The sequence below is a fragment of the Pholis gunnellus genome, assembly GCF_910591455.1.
Source record: "Pholis gunnellus genome assembly, chromosome: 10".
NCBI classification, from domain to species: Eukaryota; Metazoa; Chordata; class Actinopteri; order Perciformes; family Pholidae; genus Pholis; species Pholis gunnellus.
In genome coordinates this window covers 6,402,809-6,424,825 of record NC_136537.1, presented here as the reverse complement: position 1 = coordinate 6,424,825, position 22,017 = coordinate 6,402,809, and the positions used below count along the sequence as shown (strand labels likewise).

General features: G+C 43.3%; 1 protein-coding gene across 1 annotated transcript in view; it reads right to left on the bottom strand.

Annotated features, from left to right (window-relative positions):
- The window catches only part of aff2 (AF4/FMR2 family, member 2), a gene marked incomplete at both ends in the record, with an annotated part of 136,207 nt that overhangs the window by 37,981 nt on the left and 76,209 nt on the right, over positions 1-22,017 (bottom strand). Inside the window, 3 exons of the mRNA XM_079167445.1 lie at positions 7,489-7,526; positions 16,339-16,393; positions 21,514-21,574. Coding sequence (XP_079023571.1) covers positions 7,489-7,526; positions 16,339-16,393; positions 21,514-21,574 — 154 coding nt within the window. The remainder of the gene's footprint in view (positions 1-7,488; positions 7,527-16,338; positions 16,394-21,513; positions 21,575-22,017) is intronic.

Below are 22,017 nucleotides of genomic sequence, written 5' to 3'. Positions count from 1 at the left end.
GGCCCGTAAGTGTGAACGTGAGCGTGAATGTCTCTTTGTGTCAGCCCTGTGAAAACCTGGCAACCTGCCTTCGCCCCAGACGGACGGCTGAATGAATGACTTACTGTATTTAGGTGGCGTGCAATATTATGTCGACTGCCTGGATCTACTATTTATTTACACGTACTGTAACATGATTTCGTAAAATGAGCTGATATCAGCATCCTATAATCAGTGTTGTGTTTTCCTCCATGTGCCGATTTGAACCTTGCAGGGTTCCGTCTGTGTCACTACTGCACGGTTCAGTTTGGACTGTGTCGCCCATTCATTAACCAGCAGGAACTGAAAGTAAGACGGGCAATCAACAGACAATAGACAGTTACAGCTTTTACCCCCCCCCCCCCTCCTTAAACTGAACTGATGAGCCTCTGTAAACAATGGAGCCGACGGCTCAGAGCCAGACGGGCCACTGCTCGGATAAAGTGCAGCCGGTAGAGACGAGGCGCAGCAGAGGCGCGTGCAGCGGGAGGATCATGCTGGAAAACAGGTAGACGCGTGGGTCTGAAAACGACCGAGGGAACTGGGTGGGAATAAATGTCGAATTAAAGCGGCGTTGCAGGATTGTGAAGTGAAGATGTGGAAGCCATCTGGGCTCAGTTCATCTGTCATCTTATCGTCTGCCTTCAGCTCGCCGGCTCTGCCCTCCACTTGGCAGGGCCTCCCGCTGCACAGCTGGCTTTACAATCTCCCTCTTCGTCTCTCTCTCAATCACTCACACTCTCTCTCCTGTGTGTGTGTGTGTGTGTGTGTGTGTGTGTGTGTGTACACTCCAGCATGCATACTTGCATGTGGGCTTGTTTACCCGACTCACAGGTGTGCGTAAACCTATGATTTGTGGAGCCTTTTTCGAGGGGATTTATGAAATTATTGCAGTTACTCCGTTGCAGTCTAACAAGGCACCGGTGCATAATTGTACCAGAAGTGGAGGAATGCTGTTCAATTTACGGGGAATTAAACAGTAAATCCCTGTGAAATGCTATGCAAATCTTTTGCTTTGATTAGATCAACGCTTGTATTAGACTGTTTATTCAAGGACACACATCTGAAGCAGTTTGATACCTCTGTGACTAATGAAGAGCCAACTCGGGTTCCAAATGTTCTTGGTCCTTAAAGGGAGCATTCTGTTGTGTCGCTAAGTTTCTGGGAAGCAGAAATACAGTTTCAGGGTTATTTTTTTCTATATTTTCTAAAGAGTAGCTAATATATTGTGGAAGCAAATATATTTTCATGTACTGTAAAATAAAAATTCTGTAAGACAAAATACCGCAACTGTTTATTTTCTAGACTTGTATGTGTTGCACTTTTGCTAGCTTTACTTGCCCGTGAGAGAGCTCAACGCAGCAGTAGACCCACATGTGCATACACTGTTTGTGTCTCAATCATCAGAGAAGTGTTTTCCATCTTATCGCTCAGAACAAATCGTCTGGCACGCTGCACTGAGGTTTATAGTGTAATAAGTCAACATGGGACGAGTATTACCTCGGGACCTCTAGTAGTTTGTAATAATTAGAGGTCGTCTGTGCTCTTACTCCCGTGTGAATTTGTAAAATAAGGAATTTGTAAAAGGAAAAATTCCACCAATAATTAGCTATCATATTTTGCCAATATTATTACTGTGCAAAATCTGCCTCTTGGGGATTTGGGGTCGTATTTTTGATGTGTTTTTACGAGGCTTTTTATTTTCTTCATGCCTTTCGTCTGCCTCTTTCTCGGTCAATCATTTCGAGGCTGCATTGGTAATTACATATTAAAGTTCTGACAGCTTTTTGGGGGGCAAATTGAGGAGGGCCCATCTCGTTACACGGCACGTAGACTAGGGCTGCATCAAACAGCGTTTCAAAGGTTCGATATGAAGCTTTGAATGGCGGTTGTCATACCTTTTGACGTTATTGCGCCCTCAAAAAAATGGGGGTAATTTGTTTTTGTGTATAAAAGTAATCGATGGTGCTGTTAGATTGCTGCTGCTCCTTTAATAAACGGGGCAGTCGTTGTCGGGGCAGAAAATGTTTTTTATGTTTTTAAAAGGCCAAACGCCAACAAAATATGGATTGAAGCAGAGATTTCTCATCAAAGATTTTGGGAAATTATTACAGACGTCTTTTCTCAAAACATTTGGACTGTTGGACTGAGGCCTGAGCGCCACATCAATCACTGAGAGAGCGGAAGAGAAGGTGGAAAGTGGACTATCGCACGCAATGTTACTAATAAAATAATTCCAATGTCAACTTTACGAATGAAGCTCTGAACTGTTCGGTGCAGCCCTACTGGAGACCTATTTGCACGGACACATAAATAGGCCTCTAGCCTAAAATAACACACTATGTATTAAATAAATATCATGTAGCATACTATTTGTATTAAATTTGGATGTTATGCAGAGTCTTGACATTATATCTGGGGGATAATGTCAGTAAATCTAAGTAAAATATAGACTACTAAATATAAACTGCTACTATCGTGTGAATAGGGATTAAATCATTTATTGTAGATGGTTCGTCGTGTGTCATAAATTATGACTTTTTCACAAGCACAGTTGCTGATGGGTTCCATTCAGCAGTGTGTGCATGCGTGTATTTGTGGTTATGTGTTGTGTGTGTGTGTTTGCCCCGGGCAGTACTGTGGGGAAGGCTATAATAGGTTTCCATTCCTACATATGTAGTGTAATGCTCCCTGGCAGCAGCAGGAGTGACGGTGTTTGAAGAAGTGCATCACATCTGAACTGGTGTCACACTTGATGCACCTGTATGCCAGGTTGCATCCACGCTACTTAACCTGCCTGAGTTCTTCAACCTGCCGACATGATGAGCCTGTTGTATTATTGATCGCGATTGTAAGCACATTCATCTCTGACTATTGACGTCACAGCAGGAGTCAAATGAAACAACTGATTTCTTTTTCAGCAGGTTTGCGTTCCTGCAGCTAAATCATTCTCGATAAAAAACTGATTAACAAGTAAACTTCTATTAGCATCTGGTATAAAAGCATTGTAAGGGCGGCTCCCATAACAACAAGAAGTAAAGACAACCTTTCCTGTTTCAGGTTATCACCATCACTCCCTTGAAAGAAGACGGAGACTGTATTTTATTTCATTACCCTCATTTTCACCAGGCCAAACAAACCTTATTGCAGCTGTGTAAACACTTTTCTTTCACATTTGAGCTTTCACAGCTGTAATAATGTTTGTTTATTAGACGTTGAAATATGGAATAAATTGTGTGAACTGTCCAGTTAGCAACCAAGCTAGCTAGTAAGCTAACTGTCATTTTTAAGCTAGTATGCTAACTAACAGTTAGCAAACCGTCATTAAGCTAGTATGCTAAATGACGGTTTGTTAACTAACAGTTAGCAAACCAGCTAGCTTGGAGAACTTTTGTGACTGACTGGATAAACTGAGTGTTTATGGCTAACTTGTTAGCGGTTAGCTACTGTATATTGCCACTCTGTCACCGAGCTTCTAGTGCCAATTAATTTGCGAGGACAAACTGATGAACTCCTGCTATTGTCTTGAGTGACCGGGTGTTTTAGAGCCAACATAGTGACAGTACACACGTGAGTGTTAGCCTGCTAGCAATGTACACGGCCACCACGTGAGTGTGCTAACACTCTGGCTCATCTCTCCTTCTCCTCCCATTGTCTCTGTGTATGAATACATTGTTAATTAAATAAAGCCTCAGGACAAGCACAACTTTTTGTCCACTTGAAAGATTGTCTCACAGACTCACGCGGTCATGAATTAATGCCATTACTACTAAAATAATTGGACTAAAAAGACAGATTTACATAACTCCAGGTACTTTTCCTCACCAGGGTATGTATGGTAAAATATAGGACACGCTGAAGGAAATACATGGAAGCAGATAGCACAAAGATTTGAGAGATTACTGAGCAGAAATATGAAAATGATACGGTCGAATATACACTAGGGTGGGATGGATAGGGTGGGTGGTTGTACGAGTGTGTGTGGCAGTAGAATAACGATTGGTATGTGGGTGAGGTTGTCAGAGCAAGGATTAAAAAAAAAAAAGTGTGCGTCTGTATGGATGGTGTGAGGAGTGTGGGTGAAGAGTTTGTGTGTGTGTGTGTGTGTTGCTCTCCATGGGGGATATAGCCAGTGGATCGCTCGCAGCATCTCTAGTCCCAGCGTCCCCCTGGATATGTGTGTGTGTGTGTGTGTGTGGTGCTCAGTAGATTGGGCTGCAGAGTGAATGGGCTCATTAGCGGTAGCAGAGTAACACATGGCCTGGGGCACACACAGACACACAGCACACGCTCTCTCGCTCACACACACACAGTCACACTCCAGACATGCATACTAATGCCTTCAGACTGTGAACACAACGAGCCTCATTTATAAAAGATTGTTATATTCTTATGCACCAGGCTGAGCTTTACAACACATTGCAAGCCAAAGATGAACTTATGAAAAATTGATCTCGGCGCCAAAAAAAATCAGCTGTTTACACGAATTCTCTCCGATGTTCGGCGATGTTACAAAGACAACGAACATTTTTTTTCTTCCTGATGATTAATTAGGTGGCATGTTCCCCCAAGATGGTACAGGAAGACAATAATGTATCACAACGTGTAGCCCACACACAGTGGAACTGTGGAAAAATGGAAATAGACGTTATCGTCTCCACGCATTATTGTGGATGTTATTCATCTACATTGTCTTCATCCTGTTACCTTCGTCCATATTACAGACTGGGAGCACTTAATGCTCAGTATAGACAATAACATGGGATGATATGGAATCTACATAAAACACCAACAGATAGGCTCCTTTAAGAGATCGTTAAACTCATAATCAAGATCTTTCTTTGTTATCTTGGTTGAAGCCAGTGCTGACATAACAGTATATGAATTCTGGGTGATGAAGTGAGGACATTGCAACCAGGACAACAAAAGAAACCTCCACAGTAGCTCCAGCCCCCTGCTGGGCTGATTGACAAGTACAAGAAGTCCTCTGCCTCGCGTTCCGCTTTGAAGCGAGGAAAGCACGGGGACCATGCTGAAATACTCTCTGCTGTGTTCTGCCACTGATCATCAGACGCGGCCAGTCATTTTATACTCTCCGTCAGATCCAGTCTGTATTGTTAAATTGTACGTGCGTTAAAGCGCTTTGAGTGGTCGGAAGACCAGAAGAGCGCCAGTCCATTTAACATTAACATTGTGATTTGAAATGACAGAATAAACGTCAAGTTATTATACATTAGATGGCTACTTATTTCTACTTTATTTTTTTATTAAACAAAAGAACACTGTTTCAGTTTAGAGTATACAAAGAGAACAACAAACGAGCCAGGGGTCAATCGCACTATTACTGCAAATGACCTTGTTTTATTGTTCAATTTATGATAATTAATAAAAGATTTTGCCAACATCATTATCAAATTGAATATAAAAGTTGTTTGTCTTCTTTACTTGGGCTTTAGAAAAACCCAAACACCACTTTATCCTGTAACACTGTAAAGTCTTTAAAGATATGATCGAAATGTGCAAAGATCTTTCCAGAATACTTGTTTATTTTATTTTTTCTCCAAAAGAACGGACAAAAATTAATTGACAAATGATAATGAGATTTGGTAATTTCACCCAATTAGTCTTATTTATATTTGAAAGGAGGACCAGCCTCCTCTGGTGAAGACAGCAACTCCCATGATCCCACGCTACTTTGCGACATCGCCGAACGTTGTTTTAAGTTGTGATTGAGAGACCCCGAGCGGCAGAAAAGGACTTGTTGTGCACTTAAGAAGCAGCAATGAATTTAGTTCTGTGTTTTGTATATTAAAATTGGAAGGTAACTTGTGACTGTCGCTGTAAAATAACTCTAATAGACTAAAAGCAGGATATTTCTCTCTGTAGTGGAGTAAAAGCAGAAGGGAGCGTACGATGGAAATACTCAAGAGAAGAACAAGTACCATAAAATTATATCAAAGCACAATGTTTTATCTCAAAGCAATATTAAAGAGTTAGGCTCTGCACACTTTCTAAATAAGTTAAATACAAATCTAACATTAAGCCAGGGCAAATCTTTTTATTCCAACAACACACCGCCTTGATATTCGGCCATATGTTCACCATATGCTCTCTGTTTTCGCATGACCGTCACATCTTACATTTTTGTTAAGCCGTAATGAGACGACGTTTAGTAAAAAAAACAGAGGGCTGAGGAAAAGCTCACTCACTGACCTTCTATCGTCATGTATGTATTCATGTGCGATGATACACAGGATTTAACGTCTCCACCGTGATCCCAGGTGAGCCTTGCAGAAGAAGCCCCCGCTCAGATGTGGAGAGATTTATGCACCAACCTACAAACGCCGAGCATAGAGGACATCTGCTGCCTAATTTCAAATGGTACGGAGCGGAGTGTGTGCGTGAGTGCAGACTGGTGACTGGGGGTTATCGAGTGGGCACCTGCCACCGCAGATGTTTCAGTGAATTAGAGCCCCTGCACCTCCAGAAAGCTTAATGGCGGATGCATGTGCAATAACCTTCAGACGTTTACAAATCCTGGACGGAATCTTTGATCCGCGCTTAAAACGCCATCCGGTAACCTTCGCCTCTTCATCTTTTAGATTTAACGAGATAGCCGCAGTCGCGGTGACGTCTTTGACCTTAACGGCGCTGCAAACAACAGCTACAGAGAACCACAGCGACGCCGGCCGCGGCTTGCCTCGATTGTATGTTTCGGGGCAAAGAGCATTTTATTTATAGCTTGTTGTTAGGTTGATACTGAAAGTCACGCACTGACTTTATGTACTCTGCCAACGACACACTGGCCACCAGGCTCTATACTGCAGAAGGACAATGCTTCAGATAAATGTCCTCATGCAGACTACACCTAGAGTTCCTGCATCATGTCACACACTGTGAACATCTCTGCTCCACAGTAGATATACCACTGAGTTAAAGGGGACACATCATGCTCATTTTCAGTTCCATACTTGTATTTGGGGTTTCTAGTAGAACAGGTTAACATGCTTTAATGTTCAAAAGAAACTTTGTTTTTCTCACACTGTCTGTCTGAATATACCTGTACTCACCCTTTGTCTGAAACGCTCCGTTTTAGCGCCTGTCTCTTTAAGACCTCCTTATAAAAAACAGCCTGCTCTGATTGGCGTCTGAGGAACATATGGCACACCTTTGCAAAGGTGGTTCTCTCGCTGCGGGTGGAGACACTCCACAGTATATTCTATTATGTTCTGATGAGCCTGCATGTGACGTAGGACGGAGAGCCGAATCTGATTGGCTGGTAGAATCACATGTTTTCTGATCGAGGCAGTCCACAAACAAAGTGACTGGGTTGTCTTAGTTCACAGTTTGTGGGTTGGTAGGGACTCCAGATATCCACGTGTGTGTGCACCAGCACTGAAAACCGTTTTCATGTCATGTCCCCTTTAAATAAATCACAGCGTTACAACACAGAGCGGCCATTTGTCTTACCTTTGGGCTGTGCCTCTGGCTTTGGGCTTGTCAGAAACCTGTCAACACACATGCACAGTAAATATAAGTGACATCATTATATACAGTTAGAATTAACTTAAGTGCAGTTTCATTATTGCTGTGATTGAACTCAAACGTCGATAATTAAAAGGATACAGAAGATGGGTAAATTTGCTCTTTTGTTTTGCAGAGAGAGGATTTTACCAGCATGTGTTTCCATGGTATCAAATACGGTAACTTAATGAATTTGTTTGTGACACGAGAGCATGAATGACCAACATGATGATGTCAGCGGCTGTGCGTCTTGTCGAATCATGTTCATGCTAAGTGGCAACTGTGAGGCTGTCTGATGAATCCATGGCTGACAGTGAAGACGAATGATGGAACAAACATCTGCTTTTATTGATCCTCTAATAGTTGAAGTCAATTCATTAAGTCTCTACAAACCCACACAGCGGGAGGTGTGTGTGTGTGTGTAGCAGCACAATGTACAGTTTAAAGCACAATGTATAGTTCTGCAAATGGTGTAGCATTAATACGATTCATCCGCCATATGCATTTTTTCTTGAGTGCCACAATCGGGATATTTAAGAACGTTGCAGATGAGACAAATACTCCAGCTACTGCTATCATTGATAGTACTACCAAACATTTACTTGCGTTGGTGACATGTGATGGTACTCGGGCCATTGTTAGAAAATAATATCTGAGATTTTGAGAATTGAATCATAATATAAGAAATAATAACACAAGAAAAAAAAGTCTCTTGGAAAAAGATAATGTATATATTGAGGAAAAATACTTTTTAATTTTAATTTTAATATTTGAAAATAAATATTATTATGGGGTCTTAAAGTGGGTTCGGCACGACATAATAAATAATATGACTGACTACTACAACAAATAATAATAATAGTACCATAATATACTCTTGATTCTTACACCCTTTTGTACATGTATGTATGTGTATATATATATATATATATCTAGATATATATATATAAACTAGGTTAGTGAAGTACTTTAAAAGGAATAAAAGCTACAGGATAAATCATAGACTGTACCAATCGATACAACTCTAAGACACTTTCCAGCTTTTCCCTTTTAGCCACTTAAAGCTCCACTCTTCTGACCCTCAATCTGCTCTCTTTCTCTTCCTCTCTCGCTCCTCGAAGAGAAGAAGAGGAGGGTTTTAATTGTCATTAAAATGAGAAGAAGAAAAAAAACCTCTCTCCTCTTTATCCCCTCCTTCCCTTGTTTCCTCCCCTGCTCCCTCTCTTCACCCCGGCCTCGGTTCACTCCTTTATTCCTATTCACACTTCGCCTCCTTTCAGTAGAAGAATGGGGTGATTAGGTTTGTCAGTGAAGCTTTTCCTTGCCCTCTCATCCTCTTTTTCTCCCTCCGTCAACTCCGAGTCAATTTTGTACATGACTAAATCCATTACGATAACAAAACAAAAACAATAAAAATGTTGTTTTTTCTTCCCCAGCAAATATCAGCAATTAATTCATCTCCAAGCACTGAAACCCCACAATTAAAATGAATTACTGGGAGAAAAACAGGACCTTTCCTCGCCTCTGGCTTGTTGTTTCCCTCCCCGTCTCTCTGGAAGAATAAGGTGATTAACTGGACCAGTGAAGTTTCTGATAGATCGATGCGTAGCTGCGGGCTACAACAACAAACCTCCTCAGATCTTTGGCTTTGGGAGACTTGCAGGGCTCACGCAGAGGATCTGAGTGAATATATTTGGCTAGCTGGTGGCTTTACTTGGATTTAAATAAAAAAGAACAACCCAGCCCGGTGTTGATTCACTCAATCTCCTCCGTTACAACACGGCTGGAAGTGTTGTTCCCGACAAAAGAGGGCGAGCTGTTGTACTGAAAGCAAGACAAACCCCCTGAAAGCTTTGGGAGACCGCTCCGTATACGGTTTACTTCTATTCGTCAAATCTCCATATCGCCCTTCTCCCTTCTTTCTCATGTGGGTGCGAGGCATCACAGCGTCGCACGTCGAGGCCCCGGCGATACAGTTTTAACAAGGCTTTAAACGCCCCCAGAGCTGAACAATGAGTTCTCCCGCTCGTCTGTGCGCTGACGTTTTGCTTTATAAAGCTTCTGTAACACCTGAACGCCGGGTTTTTAAAAATCCTCAATTTTCTGATGCAACTCTTGCACGGAGGTTGCGCGGAGGAGAACACAGCAGCTACTGGATTTACACGAGTGCAAAACAAAGAGGCTCTGTATCCCCGATTTCTGTTTTTGCATCTTCCCGTCGGCTGCCGGCTGGATTCAACACAGGACCTTTATATTCCCACTGACGTCTGATGAGGCAGACAATCACTCGGCCTTTGAGCGGACGATTTCCTGTGATGATCGGACACATGTAATACCAACAGTGTGCAGAAGGTCACGGACCAAATGAGCGCGTTTCTCTTTCTCGCATGTCAACGAGAGGAGATTTCTCTATTTACTCTTCCGCCTTTAAGCCCTCGTCGCTTTCACCCCTTCCATTTACTCGGCGGCCTTCTGAACCCGCTGATCGATGGCGTCCCGTACCTCGCACGCACTCTTGTTTGCTGCAGTTTGTGCTGACCATCCGTTACGAGTCACCTCCGTTTCAAGGTCAAGTAGGAGCCTCTGGACTTTGCCTTTTGTCTGGATACATTCTACAGTAGACTGTGCTCTGTTTAATGGCAATAACAATGCTGTTTGCATCGCAGTCTTCAAGCTTAAGAACAAGTGCTTTGCAGATTAAAAGATTTAATACAATTTAAATTTAAAAAACAAATCATTGAGCACTGAGCGCATACATAAACAGAGGAGCGAGAGCAAAGTAAAATAAGAATTAAGTGAGAAATACGATTATATAAAGCCGAATGTAAGAAAAGGAAATAACCACTTCTATAAACAAATAGGATTTAAATATAAGAGGTGACAGAAGGAAAGAACAAACTATTCAACCGGTAAAAGTGCAAAATACAAATGTAACGACAATAACGTTGAAATAAAACACCACACAGTAGAAAAAGAACACAAGTGTATACCATGTGGTACGAGTGAGTTTGAAGGAGGAACTAAAAGCTTTAGTAGGTGTGATTAAAAACATCTAAACGCTCTGGTGCCTGTGGCTCGTACGAGTCTTCCACAAGGCCTGAAGTTGACCCGTCGGTGTTGATGACTTGGCAACTTTCTTGCTAGCGCTGCTAGCTACTCTCGTTGGAAAGGAGTTGTTAACGCCGGACTGTGTTGTTTAACTTTTAGCGGTTCTCTAATGTTACCTACCCCCCAGCTTTACAAGCGGCAGCGTGGGACATCGCGTGTGTTCTCTCTCCACAAAATGAGGAGCCGCTCGTGAAAACAATGCTCCGCAGCACGACTAGTGGTGAAAACCTCCACAGCGATCCTTCAACTACATTCGTGAAGAATACAGATATAATGTCATGGTGTTACAGTGTTACAGTGGTGGTGGCCCCGCCTCACCTGAAAGGAGGACGCTATTGCATTTGTATGAAATATAATAAGCTTACTAAGCTTCGGGGAACACGAGGTGAGTCAGTTGTTAAAGCCGCCAACTCGTCACTACTTTGATGACGAGATGAGATGCGTGAGGATCTGTCTTGATTCGGCTCAGCGGGGGGGCGATTGATTGATGGCGCGTTCGTGTCGCAGTGATTAATCAAAGCGGGCGAGGAGCGATGCCGGGAACTCGGGGGGGGGGACCTATTAATGATGGCTGAACATGCTGACATGCATCGCCGTCACTGGGACACTTTGGAGCTGAGTCATCGTTAATGTCACGAGTCACACTTGGGCTTTTTTTTTTTTTTTTTTTACTATGACAAGTTAAAATGTTGCATGCACTTAGCCTCAGCTGACCAGTTTCCCTGGCAGACCCTGTACGCTGTGATGTAAATCTCTCTAGTCCATAGAGGCCGCTCAGCTAAATCTCCTTAAGTTTGATGTATTAGGTCGCATAACAGTACATTCACTGCACAACACCTCCTAAAACCTGCCTACATATTAGTGCAGCGCCGCAGACATGACCGCGCTTCCCCTTGTGTGCCGGACATTTATTCTTTCACCAGCTGCGTCTGTATTCGTACATGAAGACGGAGCTTTTCTGAGCCTGACTTTGCTCCGGCCAAGGTGATCAGTCATCGGCGAGCTCGCGGAGAGAAACCAGAAGAGACGCAGGGCGAGGTAGAGAGACAAAAGCACGGCCCTGCAGCGGTAATTGGGTTGCTGTTTTTTTTTTTTTTTACTCGTCAGTTTCTAAAGTCATTAGGAACGCCGCTCTCTTCTCTGCCATCTCTCGCTTCCTGTCCTCTTTTCCTCTCTCTCTGTCATCCCTCCTTCCTCTGCTCTTTCTTTCAATTCCCTCCCTCTCCTCCGTCTCCTCGCTCTGTGCCAAAAACATATTCATCATACTCCTCTGCTGCCCTCACAGCGTCGAGCCACAGCATACTAATGACAGTGTGCGTCTGTGTGTGTGTGTCTGTGCGTCTGCCTGTGTGTGTGTGAGCGTCTGTGTGTGTGTGTGTGTGTGAGAGAGAGAGACTGTCAGCACGTGTTTGTACTTATGAGTTTGCTGGCGTAAATGCGTGTGAGTATAAGTCGGCATGTGTACACTTGTATGTGCTTGTGTGTGTGTGTGTGTATTTGATTAAGAGCGTGTGCGTGTGTGTTGTGTTTACTTCAGGCTATAAAAGCTTGATAATACACCATGCACTCATTTGCTATAAGCCTGTTAACAGCATGCACAGAAAAATACCACTGACTCCATCTCAGCCTCTCTCTCTCTCTTGCTCTCTCTTGCTCTCATTCCATCTCTTTGTCTCTCGCTCGGTCTTCTTCTTCTTCTTCATCTCCGCCTCCTGTCTGCATTGTTACCGGTCCGTCTCGTCTCGCCTTTGTCTTTCTCGCTCTCTCCCCCTCTGTCCCGCCAACTTAATCACTTTCTCCTCTCTCTCCTTCCCTCTCTGTTAATGTTGATCAGTCCCTGTGTCTGTGTCGAGAGAGATTGACGACGAGATAAAAACACGAGCGGGCCGATGTGCGGTGGGGACGGTTTGGGACACTTTCCCACAGGAGACGTCCCGGGTCTCTGTCTTAATTGTACGTTTATATCTTGGCATATTTTTTTTTTTGTATCAAAGTCTCTCTAGTTTCTCTTCCTGTGAAACATATATAATATTTTTGAGGATTCATCTTGAACACCAGAGCCTATACATAACTTATCCACACATGTATGATGTGCTGTGACCAGCTAACCCCGTAGTCATCATGAATCCATACTCGTGGGTTGTGGGAGCTAGCAGAGCGATGTCATAGTGGGATGTCTGTGATTGGCTCTCCAGGCCAGTTTGAATCTAGTTTTAAAGGAGCAGTGTGTAGGAATTAGTGTCCTCTAGTGGTGAGGTTGCAGATTGCATCCGACTGAATAACCCTCCGCTTATCTGAAGTTAAACCCAAAATGAAGCATCCCTGAAATGTGAGCAATGCTCCCTCATTACAGAGGAAACCCATACAACCCACAACAATCAAGTCATCTGTAAACTGTGAAGGAAATACAAACCAGTTCTGGTAATAAAAAGTTTTTGTCTCAGTTTACAAACTCTACCTAATTTTCCAACTGCTCACGTTTGTTTCCCCGCCTGGAATTATTCTAAGCGATGATATGATCTGAGCAGTAACAGCGGTGAGTATTTTCTTTTTCTCTTCAAGTCACGGTGAAGCGAAAATACAGTCTCATCTTCTGTGATGTGGCGCCTTTCTGGATGAAAAGGAATTTGTGGGAGGAGTTTAGATACGAGAGAGATTTAAATGAATCCTTCAGAGCAGCGTCCAGGAGTCTGAGGTAAACTGCTGTATCGCCTAAACTACTGTAAGCTATTCTATTGATTTAGCTTTTAGCAAAATGGCTCTGGGTGAATTTGAGTTCCCTCTGGACGCAGTGCATACGTCTCGCGCTTTTATTGTGAAAGGGAAGAGCTAAAGGAGTGGATCTGACCTGGGCTGCCTCTGTCAATTTTGTCGCCGCGTAATATTTGCGTTTTGTTTCAACGTACTCACAACAAAAATATTTATTAATTCATATTTAAATATATTTGCGTCCCAATTAATCCCCACATTGTCCCCAATGTGTGGAGGTTTTAAGAGAGAAAAATAAGGATTTTGTTATAAAACACAGTTTTCATGTCACTGTGTGTTTAAGGAGGGATAAAGGAACTGTCATAAACTGTCATTAACTGTTTCCTATCCATCCTAATACTAAGAGCAATCACATGTAACCCCTATGATTAAGGAAGCCCTCTGCTACAGCTCTGAATGCGCTCCATCTGTAATTAACAGTTCCACTCTTAGCATGATTATAATAACTAAAACCACGATAACTGATCTGCCATCAGTTATAATCATAATATCTACCATCATTGTAATTATACAATCAGAAGGAGAGTTAAAGGAGGGATGAGAGGAATCGTTTCATTAACAGAAAATATCTCGCGGACTCTTTGATGAGCACTGATATGACCCCCACAGGCTGCTTTCAACTCATCTTTGGCTTCATTAGAGCACGATGATGATGATGATGATGATTAGAGGAGAGAGGGCCACCGTGCCAATTTACAATACCTAAAGAAATCGAGACAAGAAGAGCACGACAACCGCATCGCTCGTACGCTAAATGTGACAAACGCGACCTCTGGCCAAAGGACATTGGACTAACGTGGGGGGAACGCCCCTTCTGGAGGAAAAAACAACACGATGCATATTATCTCCAAAGCCGATCGGTATCAGACGTAGACTGTATACAATAAGTGGAAGTTTGTGGACTAGCGTTTTCAATTCTCAGGGCATTTTGGCCTTCGCCATCTTGTTTTGTTCAAACCAGAGGTCACACTAAAGGGTGGAGCTAAGAACAACCAACGTTGATGAAGACATTATAGGCCACAACAAAAGGTTACAATTAACTTTCATGAACTGAAAACACACTGTGAAAGGGTTAAAGTTCTAAAACGGAAACAAAGACAACTCCCCCACTGGATCGCTCAATGTGTCAATCACGAGGTAGCCCCGCCCTAAAGCATACCTTGCTTTAACATCTATTTCACTCTAAATGTAAGTTAGACTAAGTTATAGTCTAAAAAACGTTATAATCTATTGTATAAGCTACATTTGAATTCAGTATTAAAATGATCACTGCATTAGTCGATTGGAGTCAAACGCACTAAAAGTTCATAGTGATTCTGGAGGCAAAATCCAAGCTCCGCACAAATTGCATCATCCTTCTAGGATTGAAATCAGATCAGTGGTGCACATTACCTCAGGTCAGGCTTGACTTTATGGGCGGGCCCCCCAGGGGGCCTGGCCTATTAAATCAGCAGGGGGAGGCGCGAAGAAACAGCTTTCCCTCTCTCTCCCCCTCTCTCGTTGACCCTCCCTTCACTTCCCTCGTCGTTGTCTAATCCAGTCGACAGCTCTACGTACAACCACGCAAAGTGAGCAGGCGGAGATACCTGTCTGTCAATCGACCTCCGCCGCTCCCTTTCCTTCAGCACTCTGGACAGTGCCGACCGTGGCACAAGCGCCCGCCAAGACAAACTGCTCAACAGCTCGTATCGACATAATATATTTTTAAAGTCCATAAAAACAGCATCCAAATAGAGCTTGTTTATCTCAATAAGTCCCCAGATAGGCTGCATTCCCACTGACCTGGATCTACTGTCAATAACTGAGGCGCATATGTGTACGTATAGACAGGACGTGTTTTATAATTGTACAATCAGCCCGATCGATACGCTCACGTGCTCCCGCTCACAGGAATCAGAGTTCCCTCCCCCGGATTTATGTCTGCCCCCGGCTCTGCCTCAGGGAATGAATATATTATGTATTAGAATAATGAACAATCACTGCTGTAAACAGCTATCTCTTTGCGACATTAACAAAGCAATCGCTTTCAAAATCACGGCTGGAGGAGCCGTTTGGTGGATGTGATGAATCGTGTGGCACCGGTCAAGCTTTTAGAGCGTCTATAAAGCCTTTCTAAGTGGGTACACTGTACAATTACTCTGTAAGAAAAGCTTATTTATGGGAACGCATCGCTTTGATCGCTGCGTGTGCACTCGGGACCGGCTCGTGTAAACTCTTAGCATTGACGGGTAGTTTAAAGGTGCTTGTAAGAAAGAGGAGTTCCAGCTGTTACAGTCTAAATCTTCTGATTGTTTTTGCTATTCCTTCCACATATTTACCTTTTCACCCATTAGGTTGCAGCTGTGGAGGTGAGGCTCAGGGGGCCCTGGTGACGTGAGGGTTGTGGTGCTCGCTACTCTCAGCTTCAAAGTTTGTTTGTGACCCACTTTTCTTATAGGAGGGGAGAGATTACTAAATCATTTATTGGTTATTGTGTCTTTTTGTAACATATTCACATTCCAGGTGTTGACCCTTGACCCCTATTGAGTCACAAAGGTTGGAGACATGAATGGCAGTGGACTAAAAGTTACCTTGAGCACGTTGAGTCGTTTAATACTTAAAAAAATTCAATACATCCATCCATATTTTCCACTAATAGGAGACTTAATAAAGTCCAATAAAGAGAGAGAAAAATGGAAGTAGGAAAAATACAACGTTTTTTGACCTGTGACTGAAAGGGTGAAACACCCAACGGTGCTCGGATGCATGGATCGACTGATGCGAGGGCTGAGCTGATTCCTGGACGGATGAACGAGTCAGTAAATGTCACGCATACGAAGATGAACTTAATGTAATGGATGTGAACGCATGAGCGGCCGGAGGACAGACGGATGGAGAAGATGGATGATCCGCACGGAGGAATGAACGAGCGGCGCTCACCTGCTGTTCGGCCTCCTCCTCGTCGCTGCTGATCTTCAGGTCGTCCTCCAACATCCTGCGAGGAGACAAAAGGGGACACGTGTCATTGCGGGCCTGACCCCCCCCCCCCACACACACCCCACACATGTTAGGTCGGATATGGGGGAGTCGTGATCGCCGATCCCCTTTGAAGAACCTTTCTGGTAAACGGGTTAATTGCACTGCTTCATGCTGGGGAATGAGGAAGTGGACAAGTGTGGACTACCAGATGTTCGGCTTTTTGGAGCTCGGAGAGGAAAGCCAGATTGTTTTTTCACCTGGAAACTTTCTGTCTTGACAACCGCTGACCGATGGCCAAGAATTCCTTGGAAACAAGGAGGACGTTTCTCAGCCGAGATCAGCCCCTCGGTCGGGATCGCACACGTTCTAATAAGATTAAGGAGACGCTTATTGCCCCTGTTTTCCTCTATTCGTTGTGTTTGTTTTATTCTCCCCGCGTCACAGATGAAATTCTAACAATAAAGACGGACGCGGGCTATGAAACAGATATACAAGACACAGTCGATAACATGACCCCCCCCCCCCCCCCCTCTCTCTGAGCATCACCTGCTCCGTACCGCACAAATTATTCAGTATTTATGTGCTGTGCATTGGCAAGCTCCCATGTTTTATTGCTTTATATAAACCTTCCACACAAACTACTGTTATTTCTAAGCTGGCACTGCTATTGTTATGACAGGAGAATCCCCTAAAGGGATTTTTTACTGCCTCACGAACCACTCTTGTCAGTGCTTGCGCCGCTAAAAAAAAAACAAAAAAAAAACCCCACACTCCCCAGTGTTGTGGTGTTTTCAGAGGGGACCGTACGAGTCGTGAATAACTGAGGCACAATAAGAAAAAGCTTTGCAGATAAGGGGCACGGTGCAGCACGCGGGCGATGATAGATACGTTTGAATGAATGAATAATGGATTTGTGTTTTATTTCATAAGAAGGGACAGATGGAGAGAGGGAGATAGTGAGTGAGATGGAGATGATAATGACGGAGAGGCGAAGGGAGAGGGAGACTGAATATAGAGAGAGAGAGAGAGAGAGAGAGAGAGAGGGGAGAGGAAGCATGGAGGGGGGAGAGAGAGAGAGTGGAAGCATCTATGAGGACGGACGCAGTCGGGTATAAATGAGTTATGGACTAAAGCATCCGTGACATGCAGAGCTCAGAAAGCACAGCATCACATTTCTACAAGGCTCTTAATTGCCTTCATAAAATGGAGTCTTTATTTCTTAAAGTTAAAGCGCTAGTAGAGCCCCATTACTTATTGAAGTTTGTCTTAGAGGATGTTAAAGGGACGCTTTGGACTTTTTGAAGTGGGGTTATATGGGGTACTTGTCCATAGTGAGTGTGCTTTGATTGAGGTTTTGGAGATACAGACGGGAGAACCAGCACAGGAGTAGAACGATGTTCCGACGGGGGAACTGAAGCTTCAACCGTCACGTGTGCTCTCATCAAAGCCACCAGACTACGTTGACAAAGACAGTGAATATTATCAGCGCAGAGAGGATCATGGGATCACTCGCATCTGTGAGTGAGTGAGGGAGTGTGCACCTCTGTGTCTGTCCACGGCTAGTCTCGCATTCTGCGGCGGTAAACCGCATCATATTTTTGGGTGGCCAGTTTTGACCGCATGCTCAAGGACCTCTCGTGGTTGCGGTGGCTCACACTTTCTCAAAACACCTTTTATCTCCTGTTTTTTTTACTGCCACTGACTGCCTGACTCCTCACTCACTACTCTCATCCGACCTCTGCAGCAAGAGACCCAGTGGAGGAAAACTATTTGCCCACTTCTGTTGTTTTGGACGTGTGTTTGGCTAACAGCTACCAGCTAACGGGACGCCAGAGACACAGTCGCTGTCTTTTTATTGGGCATCAACCGCACGTTTACATGCGTATTGCAAAACAACAACAACTTGAAGCCGAAATGAAAGCTTCAAGCCAGGGTTACGCCTGTTGGAGGGAACTGAGACCCGCGCCTGCACAGAGAGGTGCACTCATCTGCATAAATTTAAATGATCTGCTGTGTGAGACGTTGAGAGAAAAACACGTCTGATACGCTTGCGTCTAGACGGGGGGTAGTATTCATTCAATCAAACATTACAGCAGCGGTTGCCACAGACACACCTGGCAGAGATCTACTCTCTACTTAGTGCACATTTCTAATCTTACCCTAAAATGACTGTTTTTGTCAACATATTCTGGTGGCTTTGAAGCAAGCATAGCAAATGAAACGGCTTGGCTATTCTCACTCATACTGTGCCTCGTTATCGAAGGAAAAGTCACATTTCTGAATTGTAAAAAGATTTATTCACGTTGACACCAGAATGAGAAAATGGCCCGTCAGAAGTGTTTTCATTTCAGTCACGGTTTACCGACAAGAAGTGCATTCACACTCAAACTTGTACCATTAAAGAGCAACACAATCACAGTGACATTGTCCTCCTCCAACCCGTCACCGGTTATACAAAACGCTGGAGACCGAGCAACCACGAAAGCCGGTTGGTCGAGACACGAGTCTCCTACACTTCTTCCGCTCTGTCGTCTTAACGTCATGTGATCGAATCAGAGCGTAACCAGACTCCCGTAGCTGGAAGGTGCAGTACTCTCTGCTCTGAAGAAGAAAAATGCATCTGCTGCTAATGTGGCATTAATGTATAAAAAGCCTATTTGCGGGGATTACTGTAGGATGTAATGGTCGGACATTGTAAACATTGGGCGAAGAATATAGCAATTAGCCTCAACAGCACAATTACTCTTGAATAAGACGAGCTCGGCCTATTCATTACCCCCAACATTTTTACGCTGTTGAGCTTCACAGTAAAAAGCAGTGACTAGCTTAATGGGCGCAGTAAACTAGGCATTGTTTTTAACCAATAACAATTGTTTCACCCTAATAAAGAAAAGCAGCATTTATGCTCGAATACAAGATGGAGGGAAATTCACACCTCGGGGCAAACAATAGTAATCAAAAGAAACAGCCTTATCGGCTTTGGAAGCAAAGTAGCGTAATAAGCCACAGAAAGCACTACGGCTCCAGCAGACATCCTCCTAATGGAGATATAATTAACTATGTAACTACATACCCAAAGAGTTTACATGCTGACCTACTGCTGAATTACTGCCAACTACAGACTGCACTCACTTTTCCTTAACTTGCAGGGTCTTTGCATCATCTTTCGGCCATCAAGTCTTTTTCATTTCCACAAGCCTCGTTTTGACATCGCGCTTGCCACAATTTTCTTTCTTTTTTTTTTTTTTTAATTAGCTTTCATCAAATGCATAAATAATGCATCGCACAGAGCACTTGAAAACTCATTTCATATGACAGTGGAAAGAGCAAAGATCCTCTTCTGCGGATGAAGAACGAAATGAAACAAGAAGCAGCAAAACAATTTGAAAGGGAAGTGAAAACTAATGAGTGGATTTAGGTAATACTCTGATACTACAAATAGAAACATTTTCTCTGGGTTGGTTTTAAATTTAGTCTCCGTCAAATATATCACTGGCTGTTTGCTAAAGCCCCACCAGTCTTAGCTAGGCTACTGTTGCTACACATTCTTGGATGGTACTCGTGTACTTTACAGTGATAACTTGCGGTTATTCTTTTTAAACAACGGGTCCTTGATTTCATACAAAGAAGAGCTTCCTTTGTTTTTAGTTGCTAACTATCAACGCTGTTTTGCTAGCTTAAATGACAGCTGTCGCTAGCTGATTTTATAAAGCTGTAGCTAGCTAGCTAATTAAGCTAATGTTAGCAGCACGGTTGCAAACGCTGGCTCTGGTGTTTCCAGCAGACTTGAATCTTGTAAGATGTGTCCTAAACATGCACCTGATGGCTTCATTCGTGTTATACCAAAAGAATGAGGCCGAGGCTCTACGGTTTAAACCAGATTATGATACATGTGGTGACATGGAGATAAACCAGCGGCATAGTTGTGGAAAAGTTTAAGATCAAACTCACTTATTTCATTCTCCCATGACTGTCGCATTCTTACATATTACATCATTTTGTAATAACTATATTTCACTTCAAGCGTTACCAGACACAAGGCTTACAATGACTTACTCATGTGTTTGGCTAACAGGAAGCTAACTCGTGAAACAAGTTGGGCTGGGGTTCCTGGAGTGCAAAACGTCCGGATCACTTAAAAAAAAAAAATTGACCCTATTTTTTTCAGAATTAACAATCTCAGAATTATGAGACAGGTTTTCAAGGGAAAAATTCAAAGAGAAATTTTCATTTAATTAGCTCAATTTCATGGAAGCTAACTTATCCCGGCCGTTTAGTTTAATTAAGTCTTAGTTTGATTTAAGCAACAAACAGCAATTGCCTGTTTGTGTCTCGAGTCATCTGGAATGCATTTCAGATGCATCATCTTATAGCTAACATCTTATGGGAAGCATGCCATATCCATTCAGCTGATCCTGGAGAAGAAACAGCAAAGTCCAGCAGATCAGAATGGGCTACATGTCTTTTTTTAGAAATGTTTTTTCTTTTTTGTGTAACCTATGACCCCACAGAATGTAGTGGGTTAATAATGCTCCTTGGTTATTTCTGTTAAGCAGTTAGCTAGTCAGCTGGACATGCTAACAACTGGAGCTAACGTTTGAGCAGATAAAGACACCATTCCTTTGCTATTTGTGGTCCTCATTTTGTAAAGGCTAAAGGCCGTGCCTATGTAGCCACAGTCTCTAAGCTATGATTGGAAATCACTGTTCGGGGGGGGGGGGGGTTTAACAAACGGTCAATTTCCAAAACAAAATTGTTGAGCCTCTGTGGTTAGGCGCAGGGTAAATGGGGGTCGCGAGGCGGCTTTACAAGCCGACTCCAATCTGACCCTGCCATGAATCCAGCTGCACGGCTCCTGTGAGTGAAGTAAAGAGGGCTGCAGCCTGAGATGTTGCAATATGCTCCCGGCCCACCTTGAATTAATGTAGCTGCACTTTCCCGCTCTGATCCACACAATCTCTCTTTTTTTTTTTTTTTTTTTTTGCTCCCCCTCCTACCAGCAGCGAATTTCATCCAAGAGTCAAGCTTAATTTTACCTCGAGGCAAACGCAGCAGCGGTGGGTCACAACTCCTCTGTTTACGTGTGTGTGTGTGTGTGTGTGTGTGTGTGTGTGTGTTAGAGAGGGAGATACTCACGACTTCTGTGGTGCAGTCGGTGTTTTCGCAGCAGGCTTGTTAGCTGATACAGTGCATCGCTCTGCAACAGAAGACATTCAAGTATCACTGTTTTACACGGGTCTCGGTTTGTGTGCGTGTTGATTTGTTTTTGACAAGGAGCCAGACTCAAATCACTGTCGCTGTTTGTTACTAGTGTCACACTGGAAAAACAAAAAAACACTCCGCTGCGGTGTTATTCAATTAGAGAGTGTGTGTGTGTGTTTTTTGCTTTGCTTAGCTTTGGTAACAGAATCGGGGGTAAAAATAAAATCCAAACTGACAAAAACACGAGGTGATGATGTATTTTTCCAAATTGATATACAGACTTTTCAGAGCAGAACCCCACTCGCCGTATTTTACATTCTAGTCAGTTGTACTTCCTTCCGTTCATATACCAGAGAGGGAAAAAACCCGCCAGCGGGGAGATATTTCAGCTTCATATACATCACAAAGATCTCAAAACACTACAAGACGGAGGTTAAC